At 49.9% G+C, this 22,684-nt stretch overlaps 9 protein-coding genes across 9 annotated transcripts; 5 read left to right on the top strand and 4 right to left on the bottom strand.

The window, feature by feature from the left end:
- Positions 1 to 1,733: 1,733 nt before the first annotated feature.
- On the top strand, positions 1,734 to 3,657 carry AO090012000494 (MFS transporter; the record flags this gene model as incomplete). The annotated part of the gene is made up of 3 exons (XM_001727451.3): positions 1,734 to 2,094; positions 2,143 to 2,397; positions 2,465 to 3,657. 3 exons carry the CDS (start codon positions 1,734 to 1,736, stop codon positions 3,655 to 3,657), a joined length of 1,809 nt encoding a protein of 602 aa, XP_001727503.1.
- Positions 3,658 to 4,348: 691 nt separating this feature from the next.
- On the top strand, positions 4,349 to 5,354 carry AO090012000493 (Mpv17/PMP22 family protein; the record flags this gene model as incomplete). The annotated part of the gene is made up of 2 exons (XM_001727450.1): positions 4,349 to 4,881; positions 4,946 to 5,354. The coding sequence occupies 2 exons, from the start codon at positions 4,349 to 4,351 to the stop codon at positions 5,352 to 5,354; spliced, it is 942 nt and encodes a 313-aa protein (XP_001727502.1).
- A 625-nt stretch (positions 5,355 to 5,979) lies between these two features.
- Positions 5,980 to 7,623, top strand: AO090012000492 (exonuclease V; the record flags this gene model as incomplete). The annotated part of the gene is made up of 1 exon (XM_023236508.1): positions 5,980 to 7,623. One exon carries the CDS (start codon positions 5,980 to 5,982, stop codon positions 7,621 to 7,623), a length of 1,644 nt encoding a protein of 547 aa, XP_023091427.1.
- Positions 7,624 to 7,924: 301 nt separating this feature from the next.
- Positions 7,925 to 8,906, bottom strand: AO090012000491 (heme-dependent oxidative N-demethylase family protein; the record flags this gene model as incomplete). Its single annotated transcript, XM_023236507.1, has 2 exons — positions 7,925 to 7,950; positions 8,054 to 8,906. The coding sequence occupies 2 exons, from the start codon at positions 8,904 to 8,906 to the stop codon at positions 7,925 to 7,927; spliced, it is 879 nt and encodes a 292-aa protein (XP_023091426.1).
- Positions 8,907 to 9,016: 110 nt separating this feature from the next.
- Positions 9,017 to 9,432, bottom strand: AO090012000490 (uncharacterized protein; the record flags this gene model as incomplete). The annotated part of the gene is made up of 2 exons (XM_023236506.1): positions 9,017 to 9,062; positions 9,125 to 9,432. The coding sequence occupies 2 exons, from the start codon at positions 9,430 to 9,432 to the stop codon at positions 9,017 to 9,019; spliced, it is 354 nt and encodes a 117-aa protein (XP_023091425.1).
- Positions 9,433 to 9,903: 471 nt separating this feature from the next.
- On the bottom strand, positions 9,904 to 11,869 carry AO090012000489 (dolichyl-P-Man:Man(6)GlcNAc(2)-PP-dolichol alpha-1,2-mannosyltransferase; the record flags this gene model as incomplete). The annotated part of the gene is made up of 4 exons (XM_001727446.3): positions 9,904 to 10,164; positions 10,219 to 11,013; positions 11,070 to 11,739; positions 11,799 to 11,869. The coding sequence occupies 4 exons, from the start codon at positions 11,867 to 11,869 to the stop codon at positions 9,904 to 9,906; spliced, it is 1,797 nt and encodes a 598-aa protein (XP_001727498.1).
- A 118-nt stretch (positions 11,870 to 11,987) lies between these two features.
- AO090012000488 (RNA-binding snoRNP assembly protein NAF1) lies at positions 11,988 to 14,135 on the top strand (the record flags this gene model as incomplete). The annotated part of the gene is made up of 1 exon (XM_001727445.3): positions 11,988 to 14,135. The coding sequence occupies one exon, from the start codon at positions 11,988 to 11,990 to the stop codon at positions 14,133 to 14,135; it is 2,148 nt and encodes a 715-aa protein (XP_001727497.3).
- Positions 14,136 to 14,462: 327 nt separating this feature from the next.
- On the bottom strand, positions 14,463 to 16,232 carry AO090012000487 (U4/U6-U5 snRNP complex subunit PRP3; the record flags this gene model as incomplete). The annotated part of the gene is made up of 2 exons (XM_023236505.1): positions 14,463 to 15,847; positions 16,109 to 16,232. 2 exons carry the CDS (start codon positions 16,230 to 16,232, stop codon positions 14,463 to 14,465), a joined length of 1,509 nt encoding a protein of 502 aa, XP_023091424.1.
- Positions 16,233 to 16,554: 322 nt separating this feature from the next.
- Positions 16,555 to 21,796, top strand: AO090012000486 (DNA-directed RNA polymerase I core subunit RPA190; the record flags this gene model as incomplete). Its single annotated transcript, XM_001727443.3, has 4 exons — positions 16,555 to 16,739; positions 16,829 to 17,320; positions 17,382 to 20,142; positions 20,213 to 21,796. The coding sequence occupies 4 exons, from the start codon at positions 16,555 to 16,557 to the stop codon at positions 21,794 to 21,796; spliced, it is 5,022 nt and encodes a 1,673-aa protein (XP_001727495.1).
- Between the last annotated feature and the right edge of the window lie 888 nt (positions 21,797 to 22,684).

The raw sequence follows: 22,684 nt of genomic DNA, 5'->3' as shown, positions 1-22,684 counted from the left end.
TACAGACTGAGATTGACACCGCTTGTCGCGCCGATCGACCTGTCATGCCATGATAGGGACAGATAGACGATCCCCATCCAAGACTTTGCTATAGGTTGTTCTTGGGTCAGCATAAAGTATAAGTAACGACCCATCGTTCTCCATCAGGGATTTATGCAGAAATGCAGCATACGCGGACTCTAGTGTAATTACCGTCGGATTCTAGTGTGGCTCGAAAGGCCCAGAATGATTAAGTGGCACCGTAGCTAAACCGCTTTAAGGGGGTTGTGGACTAACGCTAGTGGGTCCAAGACGGACACGCCGAGTCCCCAACAGACTTTGATTTCATAAGGCTAATGTGCCCTGATGATGGTCTCTTTGTAAAATTAAACTTGGTCGTTGGCACTATTCTTCGTAGGACTTGTCGATTTAAACCTTTCTCATGGATAAGGAATACATAGATCCGAAGTGGTAAGATGTAGATGATCGTCCTTAGCCGGATATCAAAGATCCGTCGACTCGCCAAGGGGCTATGGCGTGAACAGTACTAGCCGATGCTTAGCCTCACGGGTTGTGATATCGGGAACGTAGAAACTTGGAGGAGCTTCAGGAACTCGGGTGGAGGATGTCCATGGAATATTATTAGGATATAATGAGCCCCTTTATGTTGTGAATACGAGGGAATCATGCTATATGATTGTGGCCTTATTAACAACAAAGGTCAGTCCATGAGCTGTGGCTGAAATCGGATACGAACGATGTCTAACCCGAAGCGGGCAATTTGTTGGTGACCTTGACGGGGTTGACGTCCTGGATGCGGCTGATGAAATAATCGGGCCGAAATTTCTACGAGTCATTCGGTCACCTGCTCTTATCAAGCTATTTCGACACCGTGATGCAATTTCCCCTCAATTTTGAAATATCCTGATATGATAGCAAACATTTGGAGCAGATTGGATAGATAAGACGTCACTCACGATGTCCTATGAACAATTTTATGATCATTCACAACTCTTACCTGGATCTGTAATCAAAAAATTGCCCTACGGAGGCAGTCTCTCAAAGAGTCATACACCCGAAGCATAAACTCGACTAATCAAAAAACTTTCCAGGACAATTTCCCTAAGCCACGAGGCACACGGTTAGCCCATGGATCCAGAGCTTTAACAAATGGGTCCTGGGATCCACTCCGCTCAAGGCCGACCAGTCTATGCGGTGCATAACGACGAATAATGCCCAGATCTCGGGTGCATTTGCCCCATTCCCTTTAATTCCAGCGTCGTTTCGTACCTGAGGACCTGAGACCGGCTTAGATCCGAGGTAAATTACTACAAGGTGACGCTGTCACTAAATCAAAGAAAAAAAAATTTCGTTGGGCCCAGATGTATATATAGATCTGTAACATCCCTTTGAGTCCTACTTTTTCCGGCCCTAGATTTGTGTGATACCATTCCTTAACATTTTAATAGATTTATTTAATCTTGATTTTATTCTAATTTTCCTGGTCGACATTCTTGGTTGCCCACACCTTGAATTTCAATACCGTCTATACACTTGCCGCATTCGGCCATTGCAGTCAATATTCTTGACAGGGATCATATCTGATAAAAACAGCGCTTGTTTGCTCTATTAATACGCCAGACACTTTAGCCGCAGCCGCCCTTTGTCCGTCTTTCTGCACGACACCGTCTCCTATCCTTAAACGCCATCGTGTCACCGTCCCCTTTGTGATACGAAACACAGTCTCTGCCATCATGTCTAACGAGAAGGGGGCTCCTGGCGAGTCGCCCATGAGCCGAAAGATCCCATATTGGCGCATGGTTATAGATCAGGGGGCCGTGACCCAGGAAGTCATCGATCATCCGTATCCCGGTTCAGGAACTGAAGAGGATCCATATGCTGTCACCTGGCTCCCTAATGATCCAAGGAATCCTATGCAGTTCGCCAATAGCACCAAATGGTTCATTACTATGCTTGCTGCTATTTCGACCCTGGCCGTTGCGCTAGTTTCATCAGCCTATACCGGTGGTGTGGCTCAGATCAGACAACAATTCCACGTCGGCACCGAAGTTTCTACTCTGGGTGTTTCGCTTTTCGTCCTTGGTTTCGCCATCGGTATGCTCTTGCTCTTTCGTGAATCACTTCTTTAGCTGACAGGAACAGGACCTCTGCTCTGGGCTCCTCTGAGTGAAATGTTCGGCCGTCAGATCATTTTCTTTGTCACTTATCTCGCTTTGACTGCCTTCAACTGTGGAAGTGCTGGCGCCCAGAACATCCAGACTCTGATCATTCTTCGATTTTTCGCCGGATCGTTTGGCTCCTCCCCCCTTACCAATGCGGGAGGTGTCATTGCCGACATGTTCTCTGCTAAAGAGAGAGGTGTTGCGACGAGTCTTTTTGCGGCTGCTCCATTTCTGGGTAGGTTCCTCTTTGTTTTGCTGCTTCGTATTCTGGAACATCATTGGACTGACTGACTTTCACACAGGCCCCGTCCTCGGCCCTATCATCGGAGGTTTCCTTGGAATGAACGCCGGATGGAGATGGGTGATGGGTTTCTTGGGAGCCTTTTCTGGCTTTGTTTGGATCGTGGCCTCCCTGCTCACACCCGAAACATATGCACCGGTTCTTCTTCGTCGCCGCGCCGAGAGACTGTCTAAGATTACCGGCAAGGTTTATCGCAGCAAATTGGACATCGACCAGGGCAAGGTCAGCCTCAAGCAAGCGTTCGGCACCGCATTGTCGCGTCCCTGGATTCTACTCTTCCGGGAGCCTATTGTGTTCTTGCTGTCTCTGTACATGGCTATCGTGTATGGCACCTTGTATATGCTCTTCGCTGCCTACCCAATTGTGTTTCAAGGGGTCCGTGGTTGGAACCAGGGTGTTGGCAGTCTTCCATTCCTTGGTATTATGATCGGAATGCTGGCTGCTGTGGCCTACAGCATTATCGACAACAAGCGATACGTCAAGACCGACGAAAAACACGGAGGATTTGCTCCTCCCGAAGCACGTCTCCCACCATGCATGGTCGCCTCTCTCGCTATTCCCATCGGTCTGTTCTGGTTTGCATGGACGAACTACCCATCTATCCACTGGATGGCCTGCGTCGCGGCAGGAGCCCCCTTCGGTTTTGGAATGGTCCTGGTGTTCCTGAGTATCCTGACCTACCTCATTGACACATATACCATCTTTGCTGCGTCTGTCTTGGCAGCAAACTCGGTTCTGCGATCGATTTTTGGTGCCGTCTTCCCGCTTTTCACGACCTATATGTACAGTGACCTTGGCATTCACTGGGCTTCCACCATTCCTGCCTTCCTGGCTCTTGCATGTGTACCGTTCCCGTTCCTATTCTATATTTACGGACCTAAGATCCGCTTGCGCTGCAAGTACGCAGCCGAATCCGATGCCTTTATGCGCAAGATGGCGCAGCAAATTAAACAACAGCAGGGTGAGCCTGAAGACAAGGAACTTGAGCCGGCCTATGACCGCACGGAAGCGCCTGGTGTTGAGGTTTCCGATAGTAGTGACGATGAAAGCGGCTCGCATGTTGGCGAGCTGCCGCCGGTGCAACAAGTTCGCACTAAATCATCGGTTCGAACCGCCGGTTCTGCACGTCAGTCGATCTATGACGGGAACCCGTACGATATTGACCGCGTTCATACTCGCGAGTCCTTCAAATGATCGAAGAATTATTGCGCAGCCACCCTTCAAGTTCTTCACTTTCCCGGCATTTTAAACATACCGATACCGACTATGTCGATAATTTTTAGTATCTATTACCCTATTTATCCTTATACCCTTTTGTTGATAACACTCGACGTGTTGATGTGAGATGTGCGTGATGGAAGAGAAAAAAAGTTTTGTGTCCATGTATTGAGCCCTTTTTCCAGGGCTCTACTCTTATTATTTAGACGACTGTTTCATGTTGATATACCCGGCGTGTCATTGCATATTTTCCTGGTTGCTTGCATTATAGACCGTGGAGTTGGGATCTGATCTGGTGGATGTATGTAATGTGCTAGAAAGAAGAATAATTTGCTTTATCGTGAATGATTCGGCCTTTGTATCTCGGACTTAAGAACCAATAGATTTTTGACTCCGATCGGAAAGGCTTGCCGCCTTCGCTGGACCCGACCCTCGGCAGAGAAGCAGTGCCGACCGCGCTGATTGCGGAATAAATCTCCTGCGCTGATTCAATTTTGACTCAACATGATGTGCCTTATTTTCTGCTGACTGTGCTGCTGTTCTTGTGCGGATCCTGAGCTTCGACAGGTCACTCAAGGGGGTTATTCTCAATAGGCTCGTTACGGTTATCATTCGGTTGATCGCCCTTCCATATGCGAGATTTCTATACTCCAGCACAACTAAAAACATGAGACATACACTTGTCACCCAGCTTGGCAAACGGCCAACGCTATTTTCGCGGTCCCATCTATCATCTCGCATACGGCCTCAAGGAAACCGATCTACCAGCTCATCGCCGAAGAGTCCTGAGAAAAACGTACCCTCCCAGAACGCTCAGTCTAAAGCCGCACCCCCTTCATCGACGCAATCCTCCTGTTCCTCCGCCACCCCGCGTACAGTCCCCGCCAGTGCCCGATCACGATCGCTGCGTGACGTTATCGTGGAGGGACCCCTTGGCAAGCTCGGACGGTCATATTCGCGGATTCAGGAAAGAAGGCCTTATGCGACACAATTTTGGAGCTCGATCGTCGTGTACCTGTGCGGTGACTTGAGCGCACAGTTATTGTTTCCGTCAGATAACAAGTCGGTCAAGGATACAGCCCGAGAAAATTCAGAGAGTGAAGACAATGACGCCGCGACATCCGGAGGGGGATATGCCCCGTGGAGGACATTGCGGCATTTGACCGTGGGCGCAGGATCAAGCATTCCGTCGTATAACTGGTATGCTGTCCCCGGTCTTTTAGCTTTGCCATAATGGGACAATATACTAATAGATCAACAATAGGTTCATGTTCCTTCACCACCACTTCAATTTCGCATCCAAATTCCTCTCGATCCTCACTAAGGTCTGCGTGCAACAGGCCGTGTTCACACCCGTCTTCAACACCTACTTCTTCAGTGTCCACTCGCTGCTTTCCGGCGCAACTCTCGAGGAGACCTGGGAGCGTCTGAAGAAAGCGCTTCCGGTGAGTATCACCAACAGCGCGAAGTTGTGGCCTGCAGTCACCGCGTTCAGCTTCATGTACGTGCCGGCTCAGTTTCGGAATATATTTTCTGGAGTTATTGCGGTCGGATGGCAGACGTATCTCAGCTGGTTGAACCAGAAGGCGGCGCGAGAAGTCGAGGCCAATGAGTTGGCTGAGGCAGCGGCTTCGCAGATCGGTATTGGCGCCTCAGCGACGCTGAAGGCATAGTTCGGATGTCTTCTTTCTTATACCCCTTTGGTTTTTGTTCCCTTGTTGTACATAGATTTAGATGTGGCGGCATTGGGTGGGTTTGGTTGGATTATAGATAGCGTGTGTTTACAGCGCCCTTGATAGACTATGCAATATAGTGATTTATAGACACTGCGATTCCTCATACTTTTATTCTACTCATGCGTACTCAGACATCGTATTTCTGGAATATCGCATTTGCAATATTTAGAGCAGTTGATGACGGGATATCATACCCGATAACTTATCAACGGCGGCACTCGCCACTTTCCACATCACAATGACATGAACTCCCCGACAGGATTGCAGGCATGTCCTGCCCACAGTCCTCCCAAGTTTTAATGAAAGATACAATCTCCGACTGTAGCAGCAACTACGGATCCGACTTCACACCGGATGAAGAGGATATCTTGAACGAACTACTCGCCCAAGCCGTCACGGAACACGCGGCTCTCCACGCGACACCACCGCCGCCGCCGCCGCAACCATCGACGACCTCTCCAGCCGCGAAGAGGACAAACCACCCCATAGGCGACATCGAAGATTGCCATGTTGCTCCATCGAGTCCTCGGACGCCCAAGGTACTGGGGAGGCAAAAGCCCGTATGGCAAGTTTCGAGGACTTGGGGCAGTCCCGTTGCGGGGAGAGCAGGTCAGATGGCAAGCAATGGTGGCGCCGCGTTTGGTATTATCCCGTTTTCTTTCCGCCTGGTTTTGGTGGTTTGTGTTTGTTGTGGGGCGCTGACGGTCTGACGAAGCGTTTAGTTGAGCATCCGAATTCTACTGAGGGCCGGACGAAGGAGCGCGAGAGGCATGTAGCTCGCGAGAAAGAATGGGCTACCGGTGCTACGGATGCTGTTGCGGATAACCGGGCGCCGATTGAGAGGTTTCGGAAACCGCCTAATAAGGCTTTTTCGGTCACGGATTTGATTTCGCCGGCGTGGTGCGAGTTGCAGTATTGGTATACGTTGACGAAGTTTGGGAGGAAGAGGAGGACTCCGGCGATGAAGCAGGGGAGCACGATACATAAGACGTTAGAGGATGAGCTCTATACGACGGTTCCGGTGGAGATTACGACTAAAGAAGATGCGCTGGCGCTGAGGATATGGAATATCATACAAGGGCTGCGGACGTTGAGGGAGTATGGTATCACTCGAGAGTTGGAGGTATGGGGGCTGGTGGATGGCGAGCTGGTGAACGGGGTCATTGACCAGCTCTCCTACGAGTGTCCGGACTCAGAGCTTGAAGCGACGGCTGCGTCGTATTATGCCGACGTGGAGGCGTCGAGGGCTGTGCTGCCCGAGTACCAAATGTCGCTTTCAGATTACCTGTTGTCGCCGTCGCAGGGTGGCAAACGGCTCACTGACCTCTCCTGGAATGGTGAGCAAGAAGACAGCTTAGATGACTCCGGAATCGGCAGTCAATCTTCCTCAGAGGCTTTCAGTCTGCCTCGTATATACATGACAGACGTCAAGACCCGAGCTAGTGCCTCTGTCCCCACTGTGAAGAGTTCATCGTTCCGGCCGACACTGCTCCAACTCCAGATGTACTATCATATGCTCAATCGGCTTGCTACCAGTGAGGATGTATCCATCGAACTACTTGCCTCGCGCTATGGCCTGGATCCCACACGCACATTCACCGACGCCTTCATAGCTGAAGTAGGCGGTCTCAACGACCAATTCTTCGATACATTATCATCGCAAGAATTTGACCGCGACTTTACTCCGGAAGATGCGGCTGGACGACGTACATCGTACGGCGCGGATTCTGCACCCCCTGGCAGCCAGGACTCGACCAGTATTCTTCTCGCGCACAACAACCTGACCAGCCTCTGGAAGCTGATGAAAGACCAACTCCGGCTCACCTTCCTCCCACCGGCACATTCGACACCAGTATCAGTGGCACCCTCAATCCCTTCTGAGTTCCAACCGGGCTTACTCGAGCCTTATCCGACTGTGCTATCGCCTCTTCTGACCGCCCGATACCTGTCATCAGCTCCAACAACCGACACGGAGTCCCGATTGCTAGGCAGCCGCTCTTTCCTCTTTGACCCCACGGCTCTGACAGCCTATCTATCTGACCAGATGGAATGGTGGCGTGGCGAGCGTAACCCGCGGGGTGTCGAAGTCATGGATGCGTGGAAGTGCCGGATCTGTGAGTTTCGCGACGAGTGTTCTTGGCGTCAAGAGCGCGAATTGGCCTTTGCAAAGCGAAGAAGGAGAAGATCGTCTTCGCTGGCTGTTTGATTATTTTAGATCTGGTTTTTGTATGGTTTTAGGGCATTGGTTGGCGTTTGGGAGGATAATCTGCCTCCAGCATTTGGTATACACGGAAGGTTCCATTGCATCTACTAATGTATCTGAGATTAGACTTGTTGTTGGACTTGAACAGACTTGGGCGAGTTACAGAGACAAAAGATGATATGATCATAGAGACATACCCTTTACAATCTCATCAAGATACAACACCCAGCTACAAAGAAAGAAAGAAAGAAAGAAAGAAAGACATTCATCAAGTCATCATATCTCATAACACAACATAATAAGACTAAAGACACAAGGACACCCAAACACCTATAAATAAATACACAAACACCAAAAAATCAAAACGGATAACTCCTAACCTCCTCCTCCTTATCCACTTCCAAACCCTCAGCAACCTGCCTCTCATGCATACGATCCAAATACTCCAACAAAACCTCTCCATACTTCTCCCTCCCCTTATACCTCGCCACATCCTCCCCCCAACTCCTAACCGCCGAAGCCAACCTGCCAGGCACATACGGCTCCTTCACCACCTCCGTAATGGGCTCAAAATAAGTCCTAATCGTAAACACCACCGCCCCGGACCTAGGCAACCTCCTCAAACTCTGCCTCTCAGACCGAAAAAAATGATGCTCAATCGCCCGATTCTTCTCCGCCGTATTCCACGACACCGTCTCCCCATCCTCCGACCCGATACTATGCGACCAGGGCAGACTCTCATCCACCTGAATAAAATAGTTATTTCGGAGCACGGGATCCTCGGGCCGTAGCCTGCGGAAGAAATTCAACATCCCCTTTTCGAGCTTTTCTTTGTAGCCGGGCACGGAGCCAGAGGTGTGGATTTCGGAGAGTCGCATGCCGTATTTGTCTTCGAGGCGCCAGAAGCCGGCGAGGAGGATGGAGCCGGCGAGGAGGTAGTATTCACCGTCGGGGCGTTCGAGCATTAGGGCTAGGTCGTCTTGGATTAGGCGGCCGCAGGTTTGCATGGGATCTTCGGAGAGGGGGGGGACTGTGGTTAGGGTTTCTTGGGTGAGGAGGTTGGTTATTCCGGTGGGGGTTTTGCGGAAGAGGGTTGGGTAGCGTTCGGGGAGGTAGGTTGTTCTGTGTGTTGGAGGTGTTAGTTGGTGGTTTTGGTTCTTTGGGGGTGGATGGTTGGTATCGTGGATAGGTTGTGTGGATGAGTGGATGGGAGGTATATGGAGAGGGGGGTGTATGGAGAGGAAGGCAACGTACAATTCTTCTAGTAACTCCATAGCAGCGTCCATGGCTTCAGGGGCCGTTTTGGAACATTTCGCTCCTCGCTCTTTGATCCGACGTGCTTTGTCGGCGTGGTAGCGTGGGTAGTGGTTGTCGAGCTCGATCCATTCGTCCCATTTCATGCTTCGCAGGCCCATTGTGATGAAGTATTTACTGTGGGTTCTCTGTTAGCTTATACAGCCTGGATATACTCTGTATAGAAATATGGTAGTCTGGTATGACTTACGGTCCGTATCTGAACGGTCGGTAGGGTTTTGGCTTGGTGGTATGCACGTCCCAGTCTGGATACGGAGCGGCAGGCGGTCGCTTGAAGTCGGATGGAGTCCATTCTCCCGGTTTGCGGGTGGGCTGTTTGAACTTTGAAGCGGGGGACAGGGACTTTTGTTCGGGGTCGCTCTCGGGGGATTTCGAGCTGTGGTGTTTCTTCCAGAGGGAGTGGAGGAGATAGGTGGTTAGGGTTGCGAGGAGGCAAATGGCGGTGACGTTGGAGAGGTGGTGTTGGGTGATTGTAGTTGGGAGGGCTGTGAATATCATGTTGGATTTCTTTTATAGTGATACTGTTTATGTTATTGTTGGTATCATGAGAGGAGTTGGTTTCTATAGGTATAGATCATGTTGTAGGGAGAATGCTACAAGTAGGGTTGGGATATGGATGAAGGGGGGTAGATTTAAAGCATCATTATCCACCACGTAGGATGCAGTACAGCATACGGATGGATACATTATGCAGCAGAGCGTTATCAAGCCTGGAGGCAAGGGATCAGATAGTCAACTGCCGTATCTGTTAATCGGATGCGATCGACATCTAAAGTTTGCGGGGAAGAAGATGCTTATCTCTGCAGCTCCGGGGGATCTTTTGTCTCCTTCAGGTATGGTCGCACTGCCGCCCTACGTGTTTGCCTCTGCGGGTTCGCATCTCGGATACGAATGAAGGTAATATCCAGAGATAGCATTCTGGCCTATTTACATTGGTGGAAGAGCCGTCTTGATAGTACATGTGACCATTTAATCCGTCTCGGCGCTGACATCACGTCGCCGTAGGAGGCAATATTGCCCCCATTTACGCTGGAGTTGATCCGGGAGCCCCGGCAGATCAGGAACCCAGATCAGTCGGCCTATAAGACCCGTTTGTGAAGCATCGAGGAAGGGCTTGCACGACATCACCTCCCACTGTGACTCGTCGTGGATATAATCGGGTTCCAGCTCGGTTGCATCGCGACTTGGGAAGTATGAGTCGACAAGGAATGAGCATTGGGAGATGTCAACCTACGTTCGGGATTAGCTGATGGAGATATAAAGGTCGTCTTGTTATACACTTACGTATTTTCCTGGGTCCTCCTGGTTCAAGTCGTTCATGCCTTCGGGGATCTGAGATGTACCGTCGAAAAGAGCAGGATAATCCGTGGCATCGGGGAATTGGCCAGGGAGCAACCCCCGGAATTCGCTGCGAATAAACTTGGCCCGCATGCCATCAGGGAGGAAGAACGAAGATGGGAATCGGTACCACTCTTTACCGAAGCATACCGAGTCGCCCGCTTGGGGAATGTCCAGCCGCTCCAGCGGTTCGAATACCTTGAGAGGGGCGTTGTAGGCGGTGATCATACCGACAGTCCGCAGCAAGCCAGCATTGATAGCAGCCAGAACAACAGCCGTTACGATGGTAAGCTTGGCTTGGGCTAACAAGGTTCCCTTGGACCCTTTAGAGTCCTTAGACCCAACGTAGGTGAGGATTATGTGGATTGCGATCGCCGCATTGAGAGCAAGAAAAGGGTACGCCGGATACATAAACCTTTCTTCCTTGTGAGGCTGAGCGGTAAAGATCGCAAACCACATATAAAATGGCGCAATCACAGCTAAGGTTCGTAGCGGAATCTCCTTCTTGGTCGCTTGGGGTCGGAATATGGCCTGCAGAAGTAGTAAAGGTGCCGCAGACATCGCAAATATGAACCAGATATTGAAATTCAGTAGTAGATTCCTTATGTAGAATGTCCAAGGCTCTGTACCGAAGATGTCTGGACCCTTACCCTCGCCTCCAAAGATGTTGTAGGCGACAATATTCCAAGGTACAACAGCGAACTTACGGAGGAAAGCATAGTCAACAGCAATTTCCGCAGCCTGCGTCATATTAGCACAAGACGGAGATCATAGACTGTCAGTCCGTAGTTGCATACCAGGATTGCCAGACATCTGATGGACCCGTTAAAGATACCAGAGACAACTGTTCCTAGGGATCCCGAAATAACGCCGACAAGAAGCTCGGCGAGCAGAAGTGGAACGATCAATGCACCGGCAAAAGGCCAGCCGACAATCGCACCGAGGCCAAACCACATAATTCCTTGCGCAATCTTCTGACGTCGCCAATCCAAGAAGGCTGTGAGACCGAGCATGGACATGTACATAGTAAAGCTGGAGGGAAGGAATGCTGTGGAAGCGTGAAACATGCCCGGGCTGAACGCAACGATCATAAGAAAGAACAGGCCAATCTTGGGGCTTAGTGTTCGACAGATTGCCGCATAGAGTCGGGTCTGACAGGCGGCGCAAACGAGGGCAAGAAAAAAGCGGATCGCATAGAATTGAGAGCTTTTCGTAACTAGAGCAAGGGAGGCCACTTTCCCGACAATGGCATGAATGGTAACATAGAGCCAGCTCCGGATTGAATACACCGGCGAGTACTCCCACGTCTGAAGTCCGTATCCATGATCAAGGTAATGTGTAGGTTCCCAAAAGTTGAAGACTTCGTCACAGTCCTGAACGGGTGCAAGGAAAGCAGCAATTGCGTTGGAGATGAGGAACACATAGAGCGTTATATTCAATGGAATGTAATAGGGCGGTGGCGGGGGTCTGCGAAGGTCGCGAGTGTTAGCTTGATTGATAAAGGAAAGGAACTCTAGGTTTGATACCGTTTCTTGGACCGCGGTGCCTGCCCCGTTGGCATTGAGGAAACCTCAATTGTTTTCCTGGCAGATGCCATTTTGCTGACATTCGTCGAGGGAAGATTTATCAACATGTAAAGTTAAGGCATGGTTGAAGCTTAACGTAACAAACACGTTATCGATAAGAAAGCTTCTCCGGTAACCGCTACGGCAATTATGGCACTTCGAAAAAAAAAAAGTTCCCGCATTAGATTTTGCCTGCGATCATATCTTCAACTATACCATTATTATTATTATTATTATTATTATTTTCCCTCTCGCCTCTGGGATACGTCTTTCTCAAGGCTACAGAGACACATAATGAGTGATCGGCAGCCTCCTGTTCAACCCCAGCATTCCCTAGAGGATGCGAACGAGGGGCCTCCTGTGAAACGGACTTGCATGAATGATACGCCACCCATTGCACTAACACCTGCGGACGATGGAAGTGATTTCTACAACACGCCATGGGTCGCGCGCACGCCTGCGGAACCTAGCGAGAACCCGGGAGCAGCTATTCAAGGTCAAACCAATGAACCAGCCACGACATCTCACCCTTCAACACTGATCCCTGGGTTAAACCTTGTCAATGATAGTCTCAAGGATCTACAGCCGGCGCAGAGCGATCCAAGCCCGTCGCCTAACCCCGGACCCCAGGAAGGTGCGCATACGGATACGCAAAATGGCATGGATCTTGAAGAAACGGAGCCTAAGAAGCAAGAGCCTACCGTGGAGAACATCGGAAACGTTGAGGGGGAACAAAATTCGGAACCACGTAGCCAGGCCGAAGTTCCAAATCAACCTCAGGCGGACGACAACATGACCAATGGTGATGCAAGCGGGACAGGAACTGTGCCTCCCCCCGACGCTATGGAACATGATCAAGCGGAACAGGACGAGGAGGAGCATCCTGAATGGGAGATCGATTTTTCTCCGTACGAGTCATCTTCCGATGATTCTTCTAGCGATTCCTCAGATGACAGCGATGAAGACGACGAAGACTACCCAATTCTCAGCCCCGAAGAACAAGCGCGTATCCTGATGCAGGCAGAACTTGGTTCCGACGATGAAGGAGAGGGGAAGGGCAAATCGGGTGGTCATATTAGAACGGCAAATGAGATTCCAGAAGAAGCGCCCCCTATCCCGGATGTCACTGTGACTCCCGAAATGAAGATTGTGCACCTGGGACATGTGGAGGCAATTGTTGAGAACACGGTCCTGATCGCGGCGAACACTTCTGGAGAGTACCAGGTGCTGGAATCGGGCTCATTACTCTGCTTTGAAGACAGGAGTGTCGCTGGTGTGGTTGCTGAGACATTGGGAAGAGTTGAGAACCCATTGTATACTATCCGTTTCCCTACTGCCGCGGCTGTCGAGGAACGTGGTCTTTCTAAAGGAAAGGACGTTTACTACGTTGAGCAACATTCTACATTTGTGTTTACTCAGCCTCTCAAGGGAATGAAGGGCAGTGATGCTTCGAATTTCCACGATGAGGAAATTGCTGAAGATGAGGTGGAGTTTTCCGACGATGAAGCAGAGGCCGAGTACAAGCGGAAGTTGAAGCAGAAGCGGCAGGAGAGAAAGGAAGCCAGAGATGGTCCAGCAAAGGCTAAGAAGGGTCCCCCAGGTCCTTCCAAGCTCAGCCAAACCGAACTAAACTACGACGATAATGCAGGTGAAGATGGATACACACCTCTTGCTCGCCCGAAGAACTTCCATGAGATGATGGGTCGGCAGGAGGCACCTGTCGAGAATGATGGACCCACTGGTAGAGGTGGTTTCCGTGGTGGTAGAGGCCGGGGCCGGGGCTTTGATCGCGGTCGAGGTGGCCGTGGCCGTGGAGGCGGACCAAGAGAGACTCAGCGCCAGTCATATCAACAGCAAGGGTCGGACGCGCAACCTCAATCTTCCAACTACAGTCAACACGCGTACCAGCAAACCCAACCTAATGCTTATGGAATGCCACAACAATACCCTGCGTACCCATCTTTCCCGCAGCAGCAACAACAACAACAACCTCAACAACAACCTCAACCACAGCAACAGTTCGGTCAAGCTGCTGCACCTCCTGGCTTCAATTTCCAGATGCCATTCCAGCAGGCTTATCCCCAACAAAACCCTTACCAATTCCCACACAACATGCAAATCAACCCATTGTTCTTGGCCGCCTTGCAACAGCAGCAACAACAGCAGCAGTATCAACAACAGCAAGCCCCTGGGCAACAGCCGGCGCAAGCGGCAACCATGAATTTTGACCAGGTCAAGGCGCAATTAGACCTGTTGCGTCAGCTGAGCAACAACAATCAAGGACCACCTCGCTCATGAGCGTTTGATACCATGTTGATCTGATTAGGGTTTCCTTGCTTTTCTAGGTTTGGGTAAAACTGATATATAAAGTTTGCATTATTGGGGAGTTAGGCATCTATCCTGGATCGGCTTAAAAGTTTTACGTTGGGTCATTTCTCTTGTTGATTACGGAGTCTTTATGTATACAACGTCAGGAGGCATGTCATTTGAGTGATGCGGGCAATGTGAACAATGATCGCTTATTAGACCTGGCACATACGGGCCATGGTTGTGTTTGTTTAATAGAGATAGAAATGTTCTGCCTTTCGACTAGAATTTGTAAATAAAGAAGAATAAACATCATCGTCATGACCATGACTCGCTCTGCTTTGCGCTCTTCCCCAGAGCCCAGAAGTTCTCCAGCTTTGCTCGAGCCAAGACGTCTTTCGCTTGAGAATCTGTTTCACACACTCGTGCCCCCAACCATTTGCGGAAAGCTCGAGTCTTGACTTGACCTTCCCACAAGAGGCTGCATGTGTTAGAGCTAAGATCTTTCAGATCACCCGTTTGCTCATCTTCAGCAGCAAGCCATGCCACCTGGGCCTCCCTGTTGCCTTCCCGCACAGCATTTGGACCTGCGTTCTCTGTCCAGTCTATCCGGTTCAGCATAAGCTTCCTGTAGTTGTTGATAGAGTGGGAGCCACCCTCAACAATCACAAGATTGAATTTAGGGTGCATGACAACGACCCCAGTAAGAGCATTCTGTTCGGCATTCTTGCTGACTTTGAAGCGATTCCGCCCGTTCGCAAGACTGTCGATGCGGTAGACTGACATGAGAATTCCTTTTTCGGCATCTTTCTCTTGTTGCCTAGCCAGCTTCTCTCGCCGCTCTTCTTTTGTCAGCTTACGCTCTTCATTGGCTTCCTCATGCTTATTACGACGCTCTGCGATCTCTCGCGTTACGCGCGCTTCAACAGCGGTAGGGTCCTTAACGGCTTGTTCACCCAGCACCCGCATGAGGTTCGACTTTTTGACTTTCGGGGGAGGAGCTGGCTCAAGTCCTAGTCGGATCTTTGCTTGTTGCTCCTTCAAATCGGCCATTCGCCGCTGGCGACGAATCTTAGCCTGTTCCTTAGGTGTAAGATACATAGGTTTCTGCTCTGGCATATGCTTATCTTGTGGAGGGTCGAGAAGAACTGGGTGCTGAACGTATTGAGTCACTATGGTGTCCGGTGTATCGATCTTTAGATTCCGTTCGTCTTCGATGCCGGAATAGTCCTCCCCGTCCACCAGTCCTTCATCCCACCATTCAATTGCTGGTGGAGCTGGAACAAGAAAGGCCTTTTCGATATCCAGATCTTCATCGATACCAGCCTGTCGTGCTCGCTCGGCAATGCGTTTCTTCATCGCCTCCAATTGAGCCTGCCGACGCAGAGCAGCGCCCTGCTGTATGTATTTACCCTTTTGGTTAAAAATAAGTTGTCGCGACTGTCGTGGCTTTGCAATCGTAGCTTTCGGACCGAGGCTAGGGTCATAATAGGGATTGTTTCTGATTTCCTCCAAAGAAGGACCGGAAAGATCGAGCCCTGCTCGATCCGGCCTCCCACTGGTGACCGGAGATTCTGTTCGACGGTTTTTCGATTGCGTAGACTGTCTTCCCTTGGCACCGCGAAACTCAACAGTGTCCGACAGCAGAGCCGGATGAAGGCCGACATCCAGACCACCCCGACCCTTCGACGAGCCATCGTCTTCTTCGAATGGGGGAGGCTGAGGCGTCGGCGAGGGTTCGACTGGTCGTTGCTGAGCTGCCACACTGGCCCTTCCAGTAGCAGCCGCAACTCTGGCTTTCATCTGCTCTAATCTGGACATTGCAGGGGAAGCGGCCGGAGGTGTAGGACTGGGGCTTGGTGCCGCTGATGGTGTAGATCCTCCTCTTGCAGCTTGAAGCCTCGCACGTACAGCTTCGGCTTTCGCTCTCGCTTCAGCTACCATCCTCTCGATATCGGGCTTACCAGAGGCTGGAGCCCCTTGCCCAGGTAATGGGGATCCATTGTTGGAACGTGATCTTTTCTGTGTGTTATTGTCTTCGTCCTCGGGGTGAGGTCGCTTCAGCATGTTGCCTGACAGGTCCGCCATTGCTTGAGGCAGAGAATGAATGCTGCACTCACCCACTGGCACCGAGCGCGACTCAAAGTTGGCGTATGAAAGGTTGGCAAACGAGTGTCGGCAATCCGAGAACTAAAGTGAGAAAACAGCGCGGATACTTAGCAGTGACACGGGCATAAATCACGGGGCGATCACAAACGTGGGTCTTGGCGGTATCGCACGGCAGAAAAAAAGTTGGGTGAACTTTTTCTTTTCGCAGCGACAAGACCGAACGAACCCGCTTTTGCTCCTCCAGACCAACAGGTAGTCGCATAGCCAGCTTCTTCTGTCGCTCACGGAGCTGCAGGGAATCATGGCGAACTTCGCACGTCCTGTGGCTTCCTCTATTTCGGGGATTGACTTTTCCGTTTACAATGATGAGGATATCAAAGCCACCTCGGTGAAGCGAATCCATAATACTCCGACTTTGGATTCCTTCAACAATCCTGTTCCTGGTGGTCTGTATGACCCTGCTATGGGAGCATGGGGTGACCATGTGTAAGTATCTTCCTCAGCACATTGTTGTGGTCTACAGTCTTGTGTTTCGCTCCAGCCTTTTTTTTAGCTCTTCGACTGACCGGACCTAGCTGCACAACATGTCGCATGAGCTCATGGTCCTGCACTGGCCATCCTGGGCACATCGAGCTACCAGTTCATGTGTATAATGTCACGCACTTCGATCAGATGTACCGTCTTCTTAGGGCGCAATGTGTATACTGCCACCGTCTTCAGATGTCTCGCACGCAAGTCAATGCCTACACCTGCAAATTGCGACTGTTGCAGTATGGCCTGGTCGATGAGGTAGCTGCGTTGGAGTCAATGGAACTCAAGAAGGGATCAAAGAAATCGGCAAAGGATGGAGACGAGTCCGAGGACGATGGGGATGAAGATGAGGATGACCTCGTGAAGCGCAGAAATGTGTTTGTCAAAAAAGCTATTCGTGAGGCACAGGCGTCGGGTAAGCTGAAGGGCTTGATGGCTGGAGCCAAAAACCCGATTGCTGCAGAACAAAGGCGGGCTGTGGTCAGAGATTTCTTCAAGGATATTGTCGGTATCAAGAAGTGTGCCAATTGCTCAGGGTGAGTTCTGATCACTTTCCCAGTTTTGTTGCTTGCACACGGGTATTAACTCCGAAGAAAGAATCTCGCCAGGCTATCGAAGGGATCGGTATTCGAAGATTTTCCGGAAAGCTTTGCCCGAAAAGGCTAAACTCGCTATGCAACAAGCTGGGTACAATGCGTCAAACTCCTTGATCATTCTTCAGGAAACCAGAAAATTCAATAGGAAAGAGAAGGAGGCGCTTGTGAACGACAACGCCAGTACTACATCGGAATCTCACGGAGCGGAGGAGGAGGTTGCTCGTGGCAATGCCATCCTGGCGCAGGTGGACAACAAGAAGACTGGTGATGGCGGCCAATTCATGCCATCACCTGAAGTCCACGCCGCAATTTCTTTGCTGTTTGTTAAAGAAGAGGAGATTCTGAACCTCGTATATACATCCCGGCCGATGTCAAAGAAGGAGTCTCGTGTTGACGCAGGCATGTTCTTCATCAAAAACCTCTTGGTGCCACCAAACAAATATCGACCTGTTGCTTCCCAGGGCGCCGGTGCTGTTGTCGAAGCCCAACAAAACACGGTGTTCACGCAGATCTTGAAGAATTGTGACATTATCAACCAAATCAGCAAGGAAAGACAGAATGGAGGATCCGACTCTGCCATGCGTGTGCGCGACTATAGGGATCTGCTACACGCCATTGTACAGCTTCAGGATACTGTGAACGGTCTGATTGACCGTGATAGGAGTGGATTGTCCGGCCCCGCGGCGGCCAGCGCTCCCAATGGTATCAAGCAGATACTGGAAAAGAAGGAGGGTTTATTCAGAAAGAACATGATGGGTAAACGTGTGAACTTCGCTGCCCGTAGTGTCATATCTCCTGATCCCAACATCGAAACCAACGAAATTGGTGTTCCACTTGTGTTTGCAAAGAAACTGACGTATCCGGAGCCTGTAACTAACCACAACTTCTGGGAAATGAAGCAAGCTGTCATCAACGGTCCAGACAAGTACCCAGGTGCCGCTGCGATCGAAAACGAGTTTGGACAAGTCACTAACCTCAAGTTCAAGAGTCTCGATGAGCGGACAGCCTTGGCCAACCAGTTGCTCGCACCATCGAACTGGCGTATGAAGGGGTCGCGCAACAAGAAAGTGTATCGTCATCTTACCACCGGAGATGTCGTCTTGATGAACCGCCAGCCTACGCTTCATAAGCCGTCCATCATGGGTCATAAGGCTCGTGTACTCGCCAATGAACGTGTCATTCGCATGCACTACGCTAACTGTAATACCTACAACGCCGATTTCGATGGAGACGAAATGAACATGCATTTCCCACAGAACGAGCTTGCTCGTGCTGAAGCCATGATGCTTGCGGATGCAGACCACCAGTACCTTGTTGCCACTTCCGGTAAACCTCTGAGAGGTTTGATTCAAGATCACATCTCGATGTCTACGTGGTTCACATGCCGTGATAGCTTCTTCGATGAGGAGGACTACCATGAGTTACTCTACAGTTGTTTGAGACCAGAGAATTCCCACACAATCACAGAGCGTATCCAGGTTGTTGCCCCGACAATGATCAAGCCAAAGCGCCTCTGGACTGGAAAGCAAATCATTACAACTATCCTCAAGAACATCATGCCTCCAAACAGAGCCGGTCTCAACATGAAGAGCAAGTCCTCGACACCTGGAGATAGATGGGGCGAAGGTAACGAAGAAGGAACGGTTCTCTTCAAGGATGGAGAGTTGCTCTGTGGTATTCTCGACAAGAAGCAGATCGGTCCTACGGCCGGTGGTCTCATTGATTCTATTCATGAAATTTATGGACATACCATTGCTGGAAGGCTCATCGGTATTCTGGGCAGGCTTCTGACGAGATTCTTGAACATGCGCGCATTTACCTGCGGTATCGATGATCTTCGCTTAACCAAGGAGGGTGACCGTGTTCGCAAAGAAAAACTTAGCAAGGCCTCTGAAATTGGTCGTGAGGTTGCGCTGAAGTATGTAACTCTCGACCAAACGAAGGTTGCTGATGAGGACACTGAATTGCGACGTCGTTTGGAAGATGTTCTCCGTGATGATGAGAAACAGAGTGGTCTTGATAGCGTCTCCAACGCTCGCACAGCTAATCTGTCCACCGAGATCACCAAGGCCTGTCTTCCAGGAGGCTTAGTCAAGCCTTTCCCGTGGAACCAAATGCAATCGATGACAATTTCCGGAGCCAAGGGTTCAAGTGTCAACGCTAACCTGATTTCTTGTAACCTGGGTCAGCAGGTTTTGGAGGGTCGTCGTGTACCTGTAATGATCAGCGGTAAGACGTTACCGTCTTTCAGAGCCTTCGATACGAACCCTATGGCTGGCGGTTATGTTTGTGGCCGTTTCTTGACAGGTATCAAGCCTCAAGAATATTACTTCCACGCCATGGCTGGTCGTGAAGGTCTTATTGATACTGCCGTTAAGACTTCTCGATCCGGTTATTTGCAACGTTGTTTGATCAAGGGTATGGAAGGCTTAAGGGCTGAGTATGACACTTCCGTCCGTGAAGCCAGCGACGGTTCCATTGTTCAATTCCTGTACGGAGAGGATGGTCTGGATATTACGAAACAGGTCCATCTTAAAGATTTCGACTTCTTGGCCTCTAACTATAAGTCCATCATCTCCCAAGTCAATTCGAGCGATTTCCACACCCTGGAGAACGAGGAGGTAGGTGAATGGCATAAGGATGCTATGAGGAAGGTGCGCAAGACCGGAAAGGTGGATGCTATGGATCCTGTGTTATCCATTTACCACCCCGGAGGTAACCTGGGTAGTACATCCGAGCTGTTTGCTCAAGCTGTTAAGAAGGTAAGAAGGAGCTTATGCTTACACGAACAAAAGTCTCTTTTTCTGTCCAATATATACTAATAATTTACAGTACGAGGACGGCAATCCGGACAAGCTTCTGAAGGATAAGAAGAAGAGCATTGAAGGTATCCTCAGCAAGAAATCATTCGGTAACATGATGAACATGAAGTACTTGAAATCAGTGGTTGATCCTGGCGAAGCCGTTGGTATCGTGGCTGGTCAGTCTATCGGTGAACCATCAACTCAGATGACCCTGAACACTTTCCACTTGGCTGGTCACTCTGCGAAGAACGTGACGTTGGGTATTCCCCGTTTGCGTGAAATCGTGATGACGGCTAGTGCTCACATCATGACTCCCACGATGACATTGATTTTGAACGAGGAACTGTCCAAAGAGCACTCTGAAAGGTTCGCCAAGGCTATCAGCAAGCTCAGCATTGCAGAGGTTGTCGATAAGGTTGAAATCAGGGAGAGAATCACTTCTGGCAGCACAAAGGCTAAGGTGTATGATATCGAAATCTCATTCTTCCCCCCCGAGGAATACACTGCAGAGTATGCAATCAAGACAAAGGATGTACAGATTGCTTTGCAGAACAAGTTCATCCCCAAGCTTGTGAAGCTTACCAGAGCCGAACTAAAGAGACGAGAGGATGAAAAGAAACTGTCGAGCTACTCAACCGCCCAGCCGGAGATTGGTGTCTCTGTTGGTACCGTCCAAGAAGCTCCTCGGGGCGCAGACGACGACGATGCACCCGCAGACGACGATGACGAGGAGGATCAGGATGACGCGAAACGCGCCAGTGGTTCTAAGAATCGGTCAAACCAAGTATCCTACGAAGGCCCTGAGGGTGAAGAGGAGAAAATGGTCCAGGAACAAGATGCCGATGACGATGACGATATTGAGGATAGTGGCGAAAAGCAAACGAAGGATGTCGAGATGGATGATGCCTCTGATGACGAGTCGGATAATGAAGCGAAAGACACCAAGTTGCGCGAGGAGGATATCAAGGGTAAATTCGGCGAGATTACCCAATTCAAGTTCAACCCGAGCCAGGGTTCTTCGTGCACTATTCAACTGCAGTACGACATCTCTACTCCCAAGCTTCTCGTCCTACCTCTGGTTGAGGCGGCCGCTCGCACTGCTGTCATCCAGTCTATTCCTGGTCTTGGCAACTGTACATACGTGGAGGCAGACCCTATCAAGGGCGAACCTGCCCACGTCATCACAGACGGTGTCAACCTTCTCGCCATGCGAGACTACCAAGACATTATCCAGCCTCATTCCCTCTACACGAATTCGATTCACCATATGCTTAACCTGTATGGTGTCGAGGCTGCTCGCGCGTCTATCGTTCGTGAAATGACGGAAGTTTTCGAGGGTCACAGTATCTCCGTGGACAACCGTCATCTGAACCTGATTGGTGATGTGATGACCCAGTCTGGTGGCTTCCGTCCCTTCAACCGCAACGGTCTTGTCAAGGATGCCTCCTCTCCTCTTGCGAAGATGAGTTTCGAAACGACCGTTGGATTCCTCCGGGACGCTGTCCAGGAGAGAGACTATGACAATCTCAAGTCCCCGAGTAGCAGAATTGTTGTTGGCCGTGTTGGAACAGTCGGTACTGGTGCTTTTGATGTCCTTGCCCCAGTGGCATAATGGGTGGGTATGTGTGATGCATGACATCTTATATTGTCGTTTATTGTATATGAGTGAGCTCAAACGTGTATCTATTATGCATTTTCCTTGTTGATGTGTTCTATGACTTCTGGAGTTTCTCTCAGCGAAATCAAGAAAAGTCTTTCATTTTCTTCTAGAGCAACCATTCATGATGAAATTATTGAATAGAGAAGGCTTTTTCTTTTCAGATAACGTTCCACCTGAATACGGTCCATAGAATTCTTGCAGTTATTTAGGTAGCTCGGGAGGAACGCTCAAGTTCTTTTTCGTAAATATCATAAGTATTCTTTGCTATGGAAATTGAAAAGGGTGTATAATCTATATACATCTGCTATTACACTAACCAGCCAGCGGAATAGGAAGTCTTCAGTCCTTTACTTGTTAGGGTGGTCCTGGTCCCTCTATCTTACACGAGGGAACAGGACTTACAGTCCGGCTGGCTTTTCGGATAGACAGTTTTATTCCCCACAGCCTCTAGGATCCCTCTCCAGTGCTCTGGTTCAAGGACAAAAAGCGATACCAGTCTCTTTTTCTCACTTAGGCTTAGGTAGGGCTTACAAATTGGCACCGAATATTGCTCAAACTCGAAACAACCGCTATAGGAATACGGGACTTGGAATATTCAATGTCTCGAGAGGCTTGCATACGATGATTTCTGATCTCCCATCGAAGCATTATGTATAAGACGCAACATTCTAAGCAAGTACTTATTCTATAAATACTGTAGAACCTTGTTCTAAAGTTGTCATTAAGCTTTCTAAATATAGGGTACTAAGGGCCACGTGAACTATTGACCTTTAGGTCATTTAAATAGGGGTCAAGCTCATGTCGTCCTTTTTTGTTTGCTTGACCCTACCTAAGTGGGAA

The sequence above is a fragment of the Aspergillus oryzae genome, chromosome 4 (assembly GCF_000184455.2).
Source record: "Aspergillus oryzae RIB40 DNA, chromosome 4".
Classification (NCBI taxonomy): Eukaryota; Fungi; Ascomycota; class Eurotiomycetes; order Eurotiales; family Aspergillaceae; genus Aspergillus; species Aspergillus oryzae.
The sequence above is the reverse complement of the archived record's forward strand: the minus strand, read 5'-3'. Positions and strand labels throughout refer to the sequence as shown.